This window comes from Mesoplodon mirus, assembly GCF_964341445.2.
Source record: "Mesoplodon mirus genome assembly, contig: HAP1_SCAFFOLD_2047, whole genome shotgun sequence".
In the NCBI taxonomy this organism is placed as follows: Eukaryota; Metazoa; Chordata; class Mammalia; order Artiodactyla; family Ziphiidae; genus Mesoplodon; species Mesoplodon mirus.
The window spans coordinates 5,038-24,918 of NW_028294381.1; the positions used below are offsets into that span (position 1 = coordinate 5,038).

General features: G+C 38.2%; 1 protein-coding gene and 2 long non-coding RNA genes across 3 annotated transcripts; all 3 read right to left on the minus strand.

Annotated features, from left to right (window-relative positions):
- Window positions 1-242: 242 nt before the first annotated feature.
- LOC309798185 lies at window positions 243-782 on the minus strand. Its single transcript, XR_014292991.1, has 3 exons — window positions 697-782; window positions 435-535; window positions 243-340 (listed from the first exon to the last, which is right to left on the minus strand). It is a non-coding gene; the product is annotated as an uncharacterized lncRNA (long non-coding RNA).
- A 14,636-nt stretch (window positions 783-15,418) lies between these two features.
- LOC309798187 (histone H2A-like) lies at window positions 15,419-15,769 on the minus strand (the record flags this gene model as incomplete). The annotated part of the gene is made up of 1 exon (XM_082646465.1): window positions 15,419-15,769. One exon carries the CDS (start codon window positions 15,767-15,769, stop codon window positions 15,419-15,421), a length of 351 nt encoding a protein of 116 aa, XP_082502591.1.
- Window positions 15,770-18,687: 2,918 nt separating this feature from the next.
- On the minus strand, window positions 18,688-19,167 carry LOC309798184. Its single transcript, XR_014292990.1, has 3 exons — window positions 18,951-19,167; window positions 18,818-18,864; window positions 18,688-18,758 (listed from the first exon to the last, which is right to left on the minus strand). It is a non-coding gene; the product is annotated as an uncharacterized lncRNA (long non-coding RNA).
- Window positions 19,168-19,881: the final 714 nt, after the last annotated feature.

The following is a 19,881-nucleotide window of genomic DNA, read 5'->3' on the forward strand; positions in this document are numbered from 1 at the left end:
ATAAAAACAATAGTGTCTCATCGATTCCTCACGCTAGACAATCCTGTATATGTGATCTAAAAAAAACACTGCTCTTTCCGCAGACTTATCTCGGAAGTTTGAAGAGCTAAAGCGCGACAAACAACAATCTACATTATATATATATATGTTAATCTTTTAAAAATAGTCCAATTTAACCTCAACGCAATTACTTTGTAATAAACTAATGAAACAAAATTTTCTTCGTATGCAGAGAAAAACTTCTTGGTATAAATGTATTGCCTCTATCGTATCGCCATCTTCCATTTCGTGTGTCCGCGGCGTGTCTTCGTCATTGATTCGACGACTGTCGAATAGAAACCTGCAAAGCAAATAGAGTCGTTACTATTTCGATTAGAACCAAACATCAATCAGACCTAAGAAGCTGATAGTGTGATATGAAAAAGGAAAGTTACCGCAAGGATAGCAAATCTAATCCTGCACTAGTGGCAAATTTTTTTTTCAAGTCACCCAAAGCAGCATCGGGCTTCAGACGAAAATGGGCCTCGATCGAATTCTAAAATTTTTGTTACCAAACATTGAAGCTCCACTTACATCATTGGTGTGCAAAATGGAATACGTTAATTAGATTACTAACACTTATCATCAGTTTTTCTCTTATTATACAATAATAAAAAAAAACAACACTTCATGAATGCTACAAATCATTCGACTAACCGGGCCGACTACTATTAGATTTATATACTCCATTCGACCAGAATTGCCAACTGCTCTCTCTTGAATGCTATTGTTGCTGGCCATTTCAGACTTCTGAATGAAAAATGCTAGAAATAGTTGTGTTAGATATGCAGTCTAAATTCTTCACGGCAAAACGATATATCATAAAGCAATTTACATTTATAAGGTGTGACTCAAAAAGAAAAAAGTCAAACAAAAACAGTATGAACACAACTGCATGTTAACAAAATTATAAGTTATTGATCGAAGTCAACAGTTGCTTTCCGGAATAGCGTTATAGAACTTTCATTTTGTAGATGGCTATTTTATGTGGTATCCACACAATACATACTGCTCTCTCAAAACAATGCAATAACTCCAACAGAAGAAGTTCTAAAAGTTAATTTCAATCGCATCAGAAACAACATATTCAGCAGACATGGATTCCCCGGTTAGGTCTGGCAGATAATGGTGAAGGCTCACTGTTTAGGTGTTAAGGCGGATGAGAAGTGAGTAATAGCGGTGGTAAGTGCCTCCATCGGATAAAAATATCATTCCAAGATATGGTGCGAAGACACGTCTGATGACGAGGCAGTTTTTCTTCTTGCGGTTCTTTAGATTTTTAGAATTAGTTCGAAATACCTCGAGAGTTTTGTGAGGTGATTTTTTAGATTCCTGAACGACAATAGTGACTTCAGTTTCGAATCCTTCTCTGCTATTCATATCTGCCTATATGACCGTCTACGGTAGACGCAAAATTGAACGATTTGCACCAATTGCAATGCTCAACAGAATAAATATCTCCGAATGTTCTAACTTCGTGTACCTGAGTCGAGAAGTCAACACAATGAACGACTTAGTTCCGAAGCTGAGAGGCTGAAAGCGGATAGCATGGTAATCATTCTAAGAGTATCGAGAATGTTGTGAAGACGGCGAAGAACACCTGTAGAAAAGCTTTTTGACGAAGCGATTCTTCTTTTTTTTTTAACGTATCTATCAGAGAACTAGTCATTACGTAACCAGGATGCATGACCACCCAGCCTTATGGAACGCACAGTCGAAAACGCATTGTTAGAAGTAACCTGTATAACGAGAGAGAAAATCCTAAGCCCTGACTTACGTCAGCGATGGAACTAGATTAGAAATGCCGTTGTATATGCTAAAATTTAAAACTCAAGTGCGCCGGACAAGTGATGCGAATGAGCCACAATTCATAGACAAGAACCGTTACCGATTAGATTCCCAGGATATCAAACGCACAGAACGAAGACCATCGACCCGATGGTCACAATTCTTCACGAAGATCCTAAAAGAAATATATGATGTTCAGCAAATTCGTAGAGTGAGCAGAACCCAGTGTGTCACTCTTGTGTATAATCATGATGAAATTGTTTGGATGTTATTAGACACACGAATTGACAATAAATCAAGAAAGCTCTGCCTTTATACCAAGATAGAAAGAAAATTCTGTAAAAGATTAAAAACAAGAGTAATGAGTATACATCGAAAGAACTGCTTCTATGCCTTAAACACAGTACATAGCCATACAATAATAATTACAGAAATAAACTATAGCAAATCTAAAAGATATTAGCCGGATGATACCACGCACCCAAAACACCTATCGCAGTGCGTCTGCGTCGCGGCTGGCGCAATGATTGCTTTATTTGAATCACATTTTCTTTTGAATTATGAAATTTCAACGCCCCATGTTTATTAAAATCCATCTTCTTCAAAATTTTTTGGCTTTATATGACAGGAAAGTAAAAGGTTTTTTCCGTCAAAGTTTCTAGTAATTATTGATAAAAAACAACGATGTAGAGAATGAATGTCGAATCAGGTGAATTATCCTTTTAATCGCAAGGTTGATTACATATTGTTTTAGTTTGTGGAAATATCACGGCTCTAAGGACGTATAGAAGAATCTATTGGGGAAATTAAACCCAAACTAATTCATAAATCTGAGAAAATGCTAACTTGCCCAGTGTAAACAACAACAACGAGAATGAAGAATTTTTTGAACGAAGGAAAGACTCTACGATTTAATAGAGCAGCACAGGATGTATTGGTAACTTGAGAAACACTCAGGCAAAACCCTCACGCAACCAAAAATGCGTTACACTCGCAACTGAAACTAATCGAGTTAAAAAAATTTTGATATACAATGTTGCAATTCATTTTTAACTACCTATTTCTGTTAATCCGTAGTGTTATTATCAATCGATATAACCGCTAGAACACTGAGATATTTGCAAAACTTGGGGCGGGTGCGAACTTCCAACCAGATGATTGCCCTTTCCGGGGGGTCACCAGTTATCCATTACACCATCCGTGCCCCACATATGTGTCAAGTTTTGCAAATATCTCAGTGTTCTAGCGGTTATTTCGATTGATAATAACACTACCGATAAACAGAAATAGGTAATTAAAAATGAATTGCAACATTATAAATTATATAATAATTATGTAACAGATAATTAACATTAATTAACATAATTGATATAACAATTGGAAAAAAGCGACGACACTGCACTGGTGAGTTCAGTTTATTTTCATTTTTAACAATCGTAATATAATGAGCAAGCATCATTCATAAAAAAAAAGATAGAGGATAACAGAAAATTCTACAGATGACGAAATTTTTGCATTACGCTAATATATGAATTTAAAAAAAACCAAAACTGTCTCAGAGCTGAACCACGCACACCAGGTATGAACAGACACTGTCGGCCATCGCTGTGGACGACGCCATATGGGCGAATCGCGTCGCGTATTAGCGCAGCGGTTACGATAGCCCTGCAATACACTCAGGACCCGATCTCGCGCCAAGAGCTCACCAAGCCTTTCATCCCTTCGAGGAAGCATACCAAGCAAAAAAATATTACGATTCAATTCTAACAAGTACCAGTTGCTAGAGAGAGGGAACATGAAGACAAATAGATATGAAAACGATATATTAATATTTTATTATATAAAATAATACTATAAGATACTATCGACATGCACATTACATGTCACGGAATTTACACATGATAAGTGGCACGAGCAAACCCATCTATTATACGATGCATACTTAGCAACACGTATATATACGTGTTTTAAGGACACAGCATTCTCGAACATTGCAAGGTATTTATGCACTTTTCAATGTCAATGGAGCATATTTAACTCTCGTGAGTAGTTTGAGAGAGAAATTCGTCAAGAATTGAATTATACTTGTGTCAGCATTTAGTGAAGTTGTTATGAAATATTCTAGACATATTACTCCAATCATTCTGCGGTCTTTGTATCCTTCTACTCAGAAAATAACTACAATTCATCAAATAACTTCGCGACTGAAAATGACTCACAAAGAGTGCTTTCAAAAAATTCTGCTTCAAACAGCCTACTATGCCGCTACTTCAATTACCGTAGACATCTTTTTGATGACTTATGCGCTTCAGGATTTAGGAACGTAAAACATTTATAAAAGAAACATTACTCAACCTTTCTATTGATCTATATGTTACTGTGTTCGTTAATTTAAGAGCTAAGCATGATTCCTTATAGTAATTGTGATATGATGTTAACTGTCTATTTCTGAAATCGGCGGCTACTGTAGTGAAGACTTAAGAACACTCTAGAGCATCTATTACAGGATTTCTGGCAGAATCAATTCGTCCTTAGTTCAAAGCTATTCATAGTAAGAAAAAAAAATCCTTAAATGGCATCGGAACCCACATGCAAATCTGAATACCTTCGTAGATGATGGAACACAACAAAATGAATGAAGGATTCGGGAAATGTGTGATGATGACCTACAAGAAAAACCTTTCCCTATAGAAAGCTTTAGTTAACGGTGACCCCATTCTCTAGCAGGTATCAGTAATCAAAAAGATGTCAATAGTGCCGTAAATTGTTTAGTATACTCTCACAAAAAACTTAACTAAATGTTGACAGCCGTATAATTGAATGGTCGACGAGTTTTTTTCTGAAACTACTACAAGAGTTAGATATGCTTTCTTGACATTGAAACGTTGACGGAGGATATAAGAAATGGCAGAAATGAAGGAGCTTCCACAATGATCTATACTTAATAAAAGTGGTCGGCGTTGATCAATCCCTGAGGGATGCGCCATCATTCGACTTTATTAGACATCGCAGAGGTGATTGAACGCAAATGTGGCCTATACAATGACTTGCTGGGGCCGGCCGATGTGTCAAGTCAGTGTTTTTATCCTCCCAGACAGCTCTGGTACCAATTTGCCGACCCCGGTGGTATGGAAGCCTTGGTGAGCCCTGGGCGCGGGATCGAATCCAGCGTGTATTGCAGGGCACCTCTAACCACTGCGCTACACGCGCCCCTAATTATCTCTATCTATACTTAGAACATCATATATATATATACCTGTTGCTAAACATGCATATTATAATAGATGGTTTAACTTATGGCACTTATCAAATTCCGTGACATGTCACGTTTATGTCGACAATATCTTGTACTAACATTTCATATAATACTATATTATTATATCTTTTCCATATCTATTTGTCTTCATATTTCATCCCTCTAGCAAATGGTAGTTGTTTGAATTGGATGGTAACATTTTTCAGTTTTTATTCTATTTGTCTAATCTGACTTTAAATTTGAAATATTGTGCGAATCCTGGCAAATCTTTCATTTCTCCTTTATTGCCTTCCATCTTTAATTCACGACAGTTCCCGAATTTCTTCCTGTGCTCGGCCTGTGTTTGAGGGTTTCGTCATCCCCAAAAATATTGTTTAATGCTGGTCGAATATCATATGGGATAGCTCTGCTATGGAGCTCTCAGGCATTAACAAGAGCCAGTCGCCACCTTTCGCTGATCGGAAAAAACTTTATCCGAAAATACGTGGGACCTTCTAGCCACATCGGGTGGATGAATGATTGGCCTAGGGTGGTTTGCAACCCTCGACGAGCGTTTATTGCGTGGCATCTCTAACCCATGGGCTTCCCGCCCCACGTAATGTCAGCATTTATTAGCAGTGAATGTACTGTGATCTCCTTGTAAAGTTAGAGTTCTAATCGAAAGAAACTCTTCTGCGATGTGTAAAAATGGTGCAAGGCACCCACTTGTGTGATTAAACTCCAGCACTAATATGTCGACTTTCTAATAAAGCCTTTATAATTGGTTAAGTCTTCTACCCACGGATCTCTCTCCCCGTGGATCTTCCTCACCGAGGGATCTCGAGCCCGCTGGTTACGAGGCAACTTGGCGCGTCCCCAGTTTGCGGAGAGGAGGTCAAACGCTGACCAAAATCGCCCTTGTGCTTCCTAGAAACGAAGATGGATCAAAGGGATGAACTTTCTTTTTCTGCTGCGCCGATTTGGCACCTACTTTTTGTCGCAACGTAGACATGTTCATACGTGCAGTCACAACATCTGAATTCTTACAGGTATTCGTAACATACTGAGATATATTTTCGGCAAAGTGCCTTAGTAGCATCAAAGCGAAAATTTTGTGCTTTTTAATAGTGTTCATATGAACGCTTTGTTTTATTGTACTCTATAAAAAAATTTTAATCCGCTCCAAGTTTACCACAGTAGTTGTGGTTTAGTAAATTTATTGCTTGCAACATCGTTCATTAGCGGTCAATAGAGAAACTACAAAATTCAATGCCGTCGCAGGAACCACTGTCGTCCTGGAAGAATCAGTGGGTCCCAAAGCCGTGAATATTCCACTAACAAAGCCGGAGAAATGGCCGTAATGAAGACCTGGAAGAAAAAAGACCCTAGCACACTAACGCAATTTCTACTAGAAAATCATCGAAAAGACGGTTATTTGTATGATTGAATATTAGCGTGCTTCTATTTTGCTATTCAATAGAATTCACTTTTTTCACTGCTTCTGACTCAGTCGTGATGTATTTATTCATATTCCACGAGTTGAAATACGTTCTATACTCTGAACCCAACTCTCTTTGAACCTTTATGAACAATTTGATTTCGTCACGCGTGATGCACGTCATCCATCAAGAAGAAATCCCTAAAATCTCACTTACACGAGGGATCTTGGCCGGCTACACACTGGGTTCCACAGTGCAACTACAAATCGCGATTAAACGGAAACCAGAGAGACCATATAAGTTTTTTCAAACTAGAGTGGATTCAGAAATTGTTGAGTGCTTTTACATGCATGCAAGTGATTTTTTAGTATGACCCTCTTTTAAAGAGTTCCTCACTACCCCATTTTTTCAGCCCTCACGGAAGAATCCGGCGAGTTAGACGTGTATATTTACATATCAAAAGCAGTAAAATGAATGAAATCGCTTCTTACTCTAAAATGTTCTCAAGACGTTGAAAATAGTGAGTACGACGAGGTAGCTAACTCTTATTTATATGAAGTTTTCAAGGTTTGGAAAGATTTGGTTACGATATAAGCTTCTTACGCACGCTAGCTTACATGAGAAGCTGCTATGTAGATGGGAAAATTTTTGAGAAGTTCAAGTACAATGACGGATAGTTGAGAAGTGTGCAGTTGAAAATGCAGGCATAAGCGAAGAATTCGAGTTATTTAACGCTTATCAGACGACGCGTAATTTCGCTAGTGTGCCGCTTCCATTTGATCCCTAATTTTTTGCGGCGCTCTCTATGACCTCTATAGAGATCACACCGACCACTACACCCCATAAGTAGTTAGACCCTCCCGTTTTATTGCGATTTTCGCTTTATAATCTGGTTTCTATCTATGTTTTAAAGGCTATTTCCATGTTTCTCATATCCTATGTATCCTTATGTTCTTCAACACGCGTCTCACTGTTCTTGGAGCATATCTGACTCTTGTAAGCGGTGAAGAAAACAGCATCTGTTCACCATTCAGTCACACTCGTGTCAACATTTAATTCGATTTCTATAGGGTGTGCAAAGTGTGTTATTATGTTTACTTTGCGATTCTTATATTATTCCATTTCATACAGCAACTACGATTTATCATAGCGATTGAAAATGAGACATCAACGAGCTGCTGGTCGAAAATTATGCTTCGTATAACGTGCGATTCCAGTTCTTCGATAACTACATATGGTTTTTTGATGATTAATGTACTTCAGGAGTTAGAATCTGAACAGTTTTATGAGGTAAACTTTGCTCAATCGTTCTTGGGATATATATGTTCTTATATTTTTTTATTTTAGACAATAAGCATGACTCTCTACAGCGATTGCAATTTAGTTCATCGCTCTATGGGTATGTACGCTATGTGTGCTTCATATTTTCTCATTTTAGACGCTAAGCATAATTTTTCATACCAAATGACAATCTCCACTATGTTTTAGGTCAACCCATCATCGATAGTGATGGTGAAGACTCCGAAGAGCATCTAAGCAGAAGACTAGGAGAAAAAATGTATTGCCTGTTTCTTCCTTTTTTGCTTAAGTTAAAAATTTTTATTCACTTATTTTTGAATACAAACATTAACAGAAGAAATATTGTGTTGTTGCTGTTGTTCATTTTCTGCACATCACAAACATGGCCTAAGCTTACACCATTAAAACTGTAATCCATTAGAATTATATACTTTGAGGCTTTAATTGAAACGCTATAACATTTGTCAGTTAAGCATAAGTAAAATGTTTCCTCTTTCTATTTATAACTATGTCGCAACCTGCTGTATTCCTGTTCCAAACTCTAAGGCTTCTACTTAAAGGATAAAGAAAAAAGTGGTTGGCGTTAATCAAACCCTGAGGGATGCGCCATGCACTCGACTTCATTAGACATCATAGAGGTGGTTAAATGCATATGTGGCCTATATACAGTGACTTGCGGGTGCCAGCCAATGTGACAAGTCAGTGTTTTATCCTGATAGGAAATCTGGCACAATTTGTCGAACTCGGAGGGATGGAAGGCTTGGTGTGCTCGGGGTGCGAGATCGAATCCAGTGTGTATTGCGTGGCGTCGCTAACCATTGCGCTACAACCGCCCCCAGATGAAACATTGAAAACTAACAAGAAAAAGAACACTCTAATTAAATGTGGCCACGTTCTACACGTTAACCTTTTCACCTGCCCTAATTTGCGTAAGTCATCAATACCATTCATTTTCTGCGACGATCGTATTTCTTATCATTATAAATGAAATGTCTTTATTCACAGAGTCATTCCTGCTTACCAGTTTAATAACACAATAGCTAGTTCAGATTTTTTTATTGCAAGGTCGTCTGCTAATCGTGTAAAAGCAAAATTTACAGAAGCTTTGTTGAAAAAAAAAACAATTGCATCTGCAATTCAATGGAATGGTAATCAAAAGAAAAAAAAATAAGAATAGAACTAATATTTTTTTGTCGCTTTCATAGCATCCTTCGTCAAAAAATGGTTCAAATATTCTTCGTTGCGATGAAACCCTAAAAAAGTTTTTGTTTATTGTATGATAATCCTGAAATTCTCAGAAAATCTAAAGCAATGTCATAAAGAAAAACTCACAGTCGATGACTTTCTCATGTGAGCTCATTGGCTCATTGTTGAGAGAGCGTTTTGACGAAATTGACCAACCACCTTTCGTTGTTGGCATTTGTTCTCCACATAACTTATTTTTGCGGTGATTATTCACATTCGACACTTTTCGACACCAACTTCGATAGTGCTGTGACGCCTGCAAATAATGTGCACTAGAAGTAGAATCACATAGATATCGACACTTACTCGAAACGAATATTAATGATAAAAAGCATTTAGGATTCTTTAGGAATATTACGAAAAAGATCTACTTTTAAAGTGTTTCGTTTTTAATCCTATGCGAATACTTACTCATTCCCATATACTAGCAGCTAAACGTCCTGTTTACTATACGAAATAAGGTCCACATAATCGAGAGAAGAGAAGAAGAGGAGCAGAGTAAGTTGGGAGAAGTTGGAAAAGAAAAGGGATAAACTGTGCTAGTAAACAGACCTTACCTTTCGCGATGAGCACCAATGACGAATTGAAGGCGTACTGCGGAAATAACTTGTTAAGTTGTAATAACGATAAGAAGATAATATGATTTTGTTTGTTTTTTATCGCGTAGTGATATCCATGATAACAAATCGTTATTCCATCAAGTTGTAGTGATGAAGATGATAAATGAAGATAGTTCAACTAGCTCACACAGTTGAACTAGAGACTTCTGTACGCCCATTAGATTTAACATTTAACACTTACGCGACGACATCTAGTTTCGCTAGTATTCTGCTTCTATTTGAACCCTAAATTTTCGCAGCCGTCGCTATGACTACTATAGACGTCATACCGATTACTGTGTATCGCAAGAAACGACCACTGTAGAGATCACATCGTCACGTAAGTGCTAACCAATATTCGTTCAATGCATCATTATTTATTATGAGGAAATTCATCATTTCTGATGAAATATGCAGGAGATAAGGAAAAATGTGAATTCTTAGCTTTTACATTTCTCTGTGAGATCTTTTTTCTTTTTGGCCTCATTTTCAAAAGCCTTTCTCTCGTTCTTTTTTAAACTTAGATCTTAAACTGGAAAAATTGAAGTTTTTGTGGAATGATTTTAATCTATTAATTAATAATATCATCTGCATCACCTGTATCCCCGATGATGTTTGCGTGACTCCAGCAGGTGCAAGTAGATTCTCTCTTTGTCTTTTTCGCGTGAGTGGCCCAATGGGTTCTGCTCTCTTTAGGCACTCTCTCAGCATTATACTATTCTTCTAGAGTTTGGTCTCGTAAAAAAGCTCCGCTTCTACACGTAAGCAGAGTTTACTATTGTTCTGCCCTTTAAATAGACTCCTTCTCTTTGCTAACCGATCAGCAGTTCTTTGCATGTTGCCGTTAGGATGTTGCCCTTGGTTGAGGAACAAATGCCAAGAGCAGGGGTAGGGTGAAGTCAAGGTCGGTTCGTGCTGGCTTACAGTTTCTTGTTGGACGACTTGATCGAATGCTCTGCAAGGGTGACTATGCTGCCATAATTAGTCGTGGTGACCCAGTCTATCTTGCTGCCGTCCTGGAATACTTAACTTCCGAAGTTTTGGACTTTGCTGGGAATACAGCTCGTGACAATGAAAAGACCAGAATTAATCCTCGTGATCTCCAACTAGCTACTCGCAGCGACGAGTAGCTTAACAAGTTACTCTCGGGAGTAACGATTGCCAGGAAGAGTCTTTCCCAACATCCAAGCGCCGATGAAAACCGGTGGAGAAAAGGAGTAGTTCTGTGATACTGAATTCTTGAGAAAGCTTATCATTCATTTTATAAATTATTGAATAAAAATCAGACAAGGCAGACACAACCTAACGGTTGATCGGAGGGCGAGAAATAGCTCTGAGGTAGGCGATACGGCCGAAATGTCAGCCCAATAGTAAAATTGTTTACCAACCTCGTGTTTGTTCAAAGAAGAAGAATTGACATGAATAAAAATCGTTCTATTAGGAACTTGCTTCTGCTTCTTGTAGTTAACTTGTGATGAAAATTTGTATCGACTACGTACTCTATTGATAATAACAGACTGTAATGAATTTTTACATTTTCATACCATTGAAATAGCTGTAAATTTAGGATCTCATGTACGTGCGTATGCTACAGATGCTACAGATGGGAATGTTCAGTAGATGTAGAAATGTCCTTATTTACCTCGCATCTTTTTAAGGCATGGATTTGTTTATCGGTAAAGAATCTTTTCTTTTATTTAGTAAGAATTTCTAAATACTACTTGACGAGTAAGCAGTATAAGGTAAAACATAAGTAGATTACATATGAATTTACTAAAGATGAGTTAAACGCATTATAGTATATATGCTTTTACTTTGAGATCTGTCACTTCATGTCTTTCCAAGCAATTTTAATCCCTACTTTGTTTTCAATCTTTGAATGCTCTGCTCTTATAGCGATGTGATGAAATTCACAATCCCTGCCGAAAGCTTTACAAACACGCAATATTCGCAAATCCTAATGCTACTGCTTTTTTGCCGTAAATACTGTTCATCTTGCATTTTTAAACCACGACCCCAAACAAAAAAAATATATAGAGATAACAACAGAATGGAAAAGAAGGACTCACTCATTCCTTCTTTCCCTGGCTTTTGCATATCCATATCAAGGCGGTGCCTCGTAATTGCCTTCTTAATTCCTGTCACCGATGCTGCAGTACGCGTCGTACACCAGGGTATTTCTGTCTACGAAACAAAAGTAGTTAAAAAGAACGAAAGAAAGAGAATATTAAGATGGTGATGGAATGGAAAGCGAACAACCGCTCATTCGTTTTTTCTTAGATTTGTATATCAACATCAAGGGGGTGCCTCGTAATCCACTCGTTAATTCCTGTCACCGATGCTGAAATACCCAATATAATACCAGGATATTTCTGTCTACGAAACAAAAGTAGCTAAACAGAAGGAAACAAAAAATAAATATTAAGATAATGATGGAGTGCAAAGAAAAGACTCACTCATTCCTTTTTCTCTTGGCTTTTTCGCATCCAAATCACGTGAGTTCCTCATTATCCACTCCATACCTGCAAAGGTGATAAAAAAAACGAAAGAAAAAAGAATATTAAGATAATGATGGAATGCAAAGGGAAGACTCACTCATTCCTTTTCTTTTCCTTTTGCACATTCACATCATGTGAGTTCCTCATTATCCACTCTTTAATTTCTGTAGCAGATGCTGCAATAGATAAGATAAAACCAGGACATTCATGTCTACGAAATAAATTTAGCTAAAGAGCACGTATCAAAAAGAAATACAAAGATAATAATGGAATGGAAAGGAAAGACCACCTATTCTTTCTTCTCCTGGCTTTTGCGTAGCCACATTAAGTGTGTGCCTCGCAATCCACTCCTTAATCTTTGTCCCCGATGCTGAAATACCCAATATAATACCGGGATATTCCTCTCTACGAAACAAAAGTAGTTAAATAGAAGGAAACAAAAAATAAATATTAAGTTAATGATGGAATGGAAAGCGAACACTCACTCATTCTTTCTTCTCTCGCATGCGCATATGAATATCAAGAGGGTGCCTTGTAAATCACTCCTTGATTCCTATCACCTCTGGTGCAGTACCCGACATGAAACCAGAGTATTTCTGCCTACCAAACAAATAGTTTAAAAAACGGAACAAAGAAGAAATATTAAGATAATGATGTAATGGAAAGGGAAGACTCACTCATTCGTTCTTCTCTTGGGTTTCGCGTATCCACATCACCTGAGTCCCTCATTATCCACTCCTTAATTGCTGTCGCCGATGCTGCAATAGCAAAATAACACAAAAATATTTCTGTATGTTTAGCTTCGTTCCAGTTATCTCTAGGTAAAAAGCCTTTAAATGCAGTCTTTCAGTGTGTATAGTTGGAGTGAGAATTTAACATGTCCGAGGTTTTTTGCAAATTATGAAGCATATGGAAAGCTTTTCTGTTGCGAACCTTGTTATGTCCAGTTGCGTTTGATAAGCTATCGAATGCGTGAAAAAATATAGCGAAAAAGATCTGTGCAACAAAATAAAACTATGAACAGTGATGTTCCCTACAGAGAATCGCATTGTAAACTCCAGCCGCAAACGTTCGACTGTAAACAATTCGCATCGTCCGTTATGCTCTAAAATTCTATTATTGAGAGAAATTTTGTCCTTCCCTTTATGGTCCCTATATATTTTTTATTTGGGCACATGAGACCATCGTCATTCTCCACGTCAAACAATTACACTTATACGCTGGCAAGGATTTTCCATTCCCTACCTTTCGCTCTCAATAGTCCACGTATTTTCTTTACTGTTACGAAATCAAAAGCTACATCCTGCACTTCAAGTGAGGGAGCAGTTACATCAGGGTGGTTGGAAATATTCTACATACCACAGGAATAGCCTCTAACGCATGCGCAACTTTGCCCAAACTAAAATAAAAAGAACATGCAGTAGGAATATTAGGGGATAGATATAAGGTATGTCAATGGAAAGCACTACATAAGAAAACCTTTCTGTTGTCATCTGAGCTGATTGCATGTTGTGTTCCTTTTCGTTAATAGACGCCAGCAATTCGTTATTGCTACGCTGCTTCTCCGGTAGTTCTCGTTCTGCTTGATATAACTATTCTTCTATTTCTAAATGAAAGAGCATATGCGAAGTATTAGATATATGTAAAAAATAAAAACAATGTAGAAGAAAAGACACTAACCATGATCGTTTCTGACTAACGGTTTTTCTTTCTGTCTCGCTTGGTAGTATGTCCTGACTGAAGTGAAGAAAATAAGAACTTAATTAGATTTACATCGCAGAAACAACGAAAATAATTTGATTCTTAACTAAAAAAAAATGCTCAAGCTTAAGCTATTTACCGCTAACAACACACTTCACTGCAAGTTCGAACATCTCATTTTGAAAGAGGACATATTTCAAACTTTAACCGAAGAAAAAATATTAGAAATTAGTGCTTTGTGCGCAGCTGCCTGATATAAAAGCTTCGCTTGTGTTTTAAACACGAGGTGACATTAACGAACAACGACATTAATACCAAAAAAGCCTTAAGTGCAGCGTAACAGATTCATTACAAAATCGTTAGCAACCAGCTGAACTGTCACACTAAGGCAGGCTATACAAAAAATTTGTGCCACCAAAGTGTGCCCCTTAAATGGGAGAGAAGTAATTCTAAACGGGTGCCCATGATTTCTTCTCGATGCAATGGACAAATGGGAACAGTGAGCCATTCCTACGTAATACAAGAATACTGCTAATAACTGGTTCTAGATGCTGAACTTCGAGGATTCGTCAAGTAATCGTAGGCCCATTTTTGACTGTTTTAAAGGGTGCACAGAGTGACAATAGAGCGCAATTTTTCCATGTGGTTAGGGGTTGAGTTGAATTGTGATCATAACAATGTTATCTCGAAATATACAACACATTTTTTTCGAGAAATTGTATGGAGAATTTGTGTTGAGGATTCAACAAGATCTCGTCCATAACAAATTGATGAAACGTAGATAACGTCGAATGTGCAAAACAGTAGTAAAGTACTTTTTTTTCACCAAACACATCATACTACAAGTGAGATGCTATCGAGGTTTTTCAAATGTGGCCCAAAAGGGATCGTCGTATTACAGTAATCGATCGGGAGAAGCTTCATTATCCACCGAAACCGTAGAGAGTGTGTCCTTTGCATTTGAGAACATAGACCACTTCCATGGCAGTGAACGTCTTTCTTCTCGCATGCTCACAAAAGGTGACGGCATCTCTGATCACGTTCTCGAAGACTCCACGAAATTTCTCATAGATCAGTCCCGAAATACGTTTCACACCACCACGACGAGTAAAACGACCAATTGCGTGCTTGGTAATTTTTATTTGCTAATCAGCTAGTCTATAGCCATTCTTACCCATCAGAAACAAGACTTTCTCTATCGACAAGTGCAAAAACGTAAACTTTAAAACGACAGAGAATCAAAACCCTTCTACTGAATCTTCCGTTACTACCCAATCCGTAGCATACGCACGAACACCGAATTTCCTAAGATTGTACTTATTGTGGTTAAGACAGAATATACCATACTAGTTCAACTTAATGCACTACGTAAGAAACTATTACAATGACCAATCTACGACAAAGTATGTAATTAATCGCTATCTTCTTTAATATAAGTTGAAAACAAACAGAAACAAGTTGATGGAATGATCTTTATTGAATATTTTACATAATCAACAAAACAGTTAACAATGAGTCTGGCCCCTAATGAGGGCAGTTTGCTTAATTTCGTTTCTCCACCAGTGTTCTTGGGCATCAGCTCGGCTTGCGTTTGGGCAGGAATCCTTCTAGAGGAATCGTTGCTCTCGAAAGTAACTTGTTAATGTCGGGGTCGCTGCGAATAGCTAGCCGGAGATGAGGAGGATTAATTCTTGTTTTATTATTGTCACGAGCTGTATTTGCAGCCAACTTCAAAACTTTGGAAGTTAAGTATTCGAGGACGGCAGCTAGATAGATATCCGCACCACCACTTACTGTGGCAGCATAGTTACCCTTGCAGAGCTTTCGATGAAGAATTCTAGCAGGAAACTGCAGGCGAGGACGAGCCGGCATTGATCTGACTATCCTGCTGCTCTTCGCTTCCGCTGCTTTACTACGGCCCCACATCGACAGCAATCAATGAATTGATAATGCGTTAGCAGAGATCAGGAGTGTATTTATAGGACACAGCGATAACACGTATAGAGGCGGAGCTTCGTTGCGGGACCGCTATAAATAGAGACATGAGCGAGATGAATGACATGTACACGATAGATCTCATCATGGCGCCGAAGCAGTACGTTAAGAGAGCGAAGAGAGCCGCTAGGAGCGAGGAAGTCAGCAGTACTGGAGACCAGAAGAAGAAGCATCGACGGAAGGAAAGCTTTTCTGTACACATCTATTGTGTACTGCAACAGGGACATCCCGATACTGGTGTGTCATCAAAGGCGATGTCATGATGAATTCGTTTGTGAAGACATCCTCGAACGCATTGCTGCACATGCATCGGTTCTAGCTTACTACAACAAACGCTCGCTAATCTCGTCTCATGAGATCCAGACGGCAGTCAGACTGATCCTTCCAGGAGAGCTTGCAAAAGACGCCGTGCCTGAGAGCACTAAGGCCGCCAACAAGTACAACTCAAGCAATAGATATATTTTTAGAGGTAAATTAATCCAAAGAGTGCTTTTAGTGGCACAAATTATTTTGAATAGTTATAACGGTTCTTTTTTTATTAAATGTTTGTATTGGTTTCAACTCTTCATTGTTGTATAGAGATTAGACAATTTCGTTACATAGTAGTTTCTTATTGCGGTAGAGTTCAAATTAGGTTCATCATTTAGTGCGTGACGCGACCGCTCGTCCGCTTCGGCGTCGGTGTCGGCATCACGGCCATTCTTCGTGTGGTAGTCACGTTGGTGTTCATTATAACAAACGCTGGATCCTGCTAGCTGATAGTGTAGTTTCGTTCTTTCAAAAATTTTCAGTGGTACCTGTGCATTGAGGAGACTGCAAGAAAGGAACTACGTGTGCGTACTGATAATGGCCGATAGTGTTCTTTTTCGGAGTCTAATTTTCTCCAATGTGATCAATCCGTCATTTGTTGCGCGTACACGTCGACATTAGTTGCACGAAGTATTGTATAAGCGGGAGTATTGGTGAACTGAAGAATGATGGCTGAGTATGAAAGCGTTGGAACTTTATTTATAATTCAATTAATCGCAAATATCTCAGCATCAGCGCAGTTATATTTCGATTAATAACACTGCCTATAAAAAGAATTGGGCCATTAATAATGAAAGTTAAATGAACACTGCCCAAGTTAAGAAACAGTTGGTCTTGGGAAGTCAATACTACACCATCTTCGCTTTGCTGGTGATATCGTTCTTATAACATCAAACATCAATCAGGCGGAACGAATGCTTGCCGAGTTAACAAAATATGTGGAAGTATTGGCCTTCGGCTAAATCTTACAAAAACCATGTTCATGAAAAACGGATTGGTTTCTAATGTCCTACTTACGTTCAACGGAACAAATATCTCCGATTGCTCCAGTTATGTGTACCTAGGTCGAGAAGTCAACATGATGAACGACCTAGCTCCAAATCTGAGCAGGGGGAAGAGAGCGGCATCGGGAGCTTTTAAGAGCATCGAGGATGTAGTGAAGAGGATAAAGAAAACTCGACTCCGTGCCCACCTTTTTGACTCAACGATTCTTCCTGCCCTAACGTACGCATCAGAGACCTGGTCTCTACGTAAGCAGGATGAAAGAACACTCAGCGTTACTGAACGCGCAGTCGAAAGGGCGATGCTAGGAGTGTTCCATATCACAAAAGTGAAAGAGGGAATACGAAGCTCGGACCTACGTCAGCGATCGAAGATTAGAGATGCCGTCCTTCACGCCAAAAGGTCAAAATAGGGTGGGCCGGGCACGTGATGCGATTCAATGACAACCGATGGACAAGAGCCGTAACGGATTGGATTCCTCGGGATATCAAACGCACTCAGAAAGGTTACGGACCCGATGGTCAGAGTTTTTCGTGAAAACGCTCGAAGAATGGTATGATGCTCAACGTGTCCTTAAAGCGAGCAGAACTCATTGGGCCACTCTTGCACGCGACAGGGAGATATGGTGGCAATACTGGCGCCCGCTCGAGTCACTCGAAAATCAACGCAGCTTCAGGTGACACAGGTGAAGTTAAAAAATACGTATGGCTAGTAAATTTAAATTCAATGCGAACATCTTCATAGTTTAAAAAGATTTTATTGGAGAAAAGTCTTTTATGGTAAATGAAAGCTCAGACCATAATAGCCCGCGAAAAGTAGGCATTTAAATAAGAAATAACAAGAACCCATATATCTACAAAACACAGAATTCATGTCAATCCACGGCTCTAACACTACTCATTCCTAAAATGGAAATATTTGTGACAACTAGCAGTGTATCATCAAAGAAACATGAAATAGTGCGCTATTCATGAGACGTAGCTATCAAGTACAGCTACCGGAAAATAAACAAAGAAACAAAATAAACGGTACGCTAAAGAAAATAAGAACTAAACAATAAGAACTCAGCTCTGTACTTAAGAAATAGAGTGGCCCTATACACTTACAATGCTAAAAATAATAAAATAAAAGAAATCAATATTCACAAGATTTCAAAGTGTCGAGGTTGACCCAAGTAAGAAGAGCATTACACATTTCCTGATTTATAAACTCATCCATGGAGATGGAGACGATAAAGGAAGTGAACTCAGCACCGCAGTTAAGCGTAACCTCAATCTCGATAAGTTTCACAGGATTGTCCGGTTGAATCTAAAGAGTGTAAACTAGATGAGGTTTAGTAGCGCTTCACGGCCAGGACGTCGTTCACATGTCAGCAAAGCCACGAATATGAAGCTCAAAAACACCAAAAGCACAAATGAAACAGTAAGAGTGTGAAAATTCTACTTTAGAGACTAATAGATAGCATGTTTTCGCTTATTTGTTTGCCATCACAAAATACGAGGAGAATAACAACCTTAACTACGAAGACTTGCAATGGACTGCCCTTAAGGTCGTACATGAAGTCACCAAGGCGAACTCTTGTATTCATATCATTCTCTGACATACAGGCCTAAATATTGTTTACACTAGCACTATGAGAGCGTTGAAAACACTAAAATCTAGTCATACACAGATTTTGAACGTTTTGGGAGCACCATCTGGAGCTTGATAAGCATCTGAAATAAAAGATATATTTGCGGACTAAAAAAAAAACAAGAATTTCACTATAACGAATAATATAGTCAAATAGTTTTTTACACACCAATATGTTCGTAGCAGATAAGAGTGACATTGATTTCCTATGAAAGACGAATTGTGATGTCGTCACCCAGAACCTTTGAACGACCAACAGTCATGTCAGGAAATAGTGTTTTCGATTAGCGCTTAAACGATGCATATCGGAATTGCTTCAGATCAAGAAGTCTTACCAGAGATTTACAAGTGATTGCCTGCTAAATATAAGCTTTATAGCTTTTACAAGATATCTTCATCTAATATTTAATAACTAAAAATTCATCGACAATAAAGCAGAAAACAATTACCTCTATAACGGTTGCCGGCCCGCAGATAGAATACCATAGCAGGATGTCCCAGATTTTTCGAGCCTGGAATATGTACTGTAGTTCTCCGATTATCGTGTCGAAATTACTGCGGCACCTAATAATAGTGCTGTTGTGTACAAAAACAATGAATCAAGTGTAGCAAGAAAATATGATGCGGAAGAACGTTAAACCAATCCACCATCCTTAACTTTCACATAAAGTAAAAGATTATCTTCTACAACGCAAATAAAATAAATAGCTGAAATTTTACAACTTAGTAAAAGTTAACTTCAATAATGTAAACAAAACATTTCAAACTAAATTCTTCGGTTACACACCAGCGCTCTCTAAAAGAAATCGGACATTCCTGTTTGTCACTATTGTAATCAGGTATTGCTGTACGTATAATAGACTCCAACCGTGAGTAGTCGACATCAATTCGGTTTTTCTAAACATAGGACATCAAACTATCTCATTCAATGAAGGTCATGACTACAACCGTAAAAAATAGATATTTCTTACTGTACGTAGCAGATAAAACTTTCAATTTTTTCTTAAACTTCACTCTGAAGTCCTGATTCATTTTGCACGCACCTAGACAGAAATAAACGATAATATAAAGACTACTGGTGTCTCAGCCGGCAATATTTT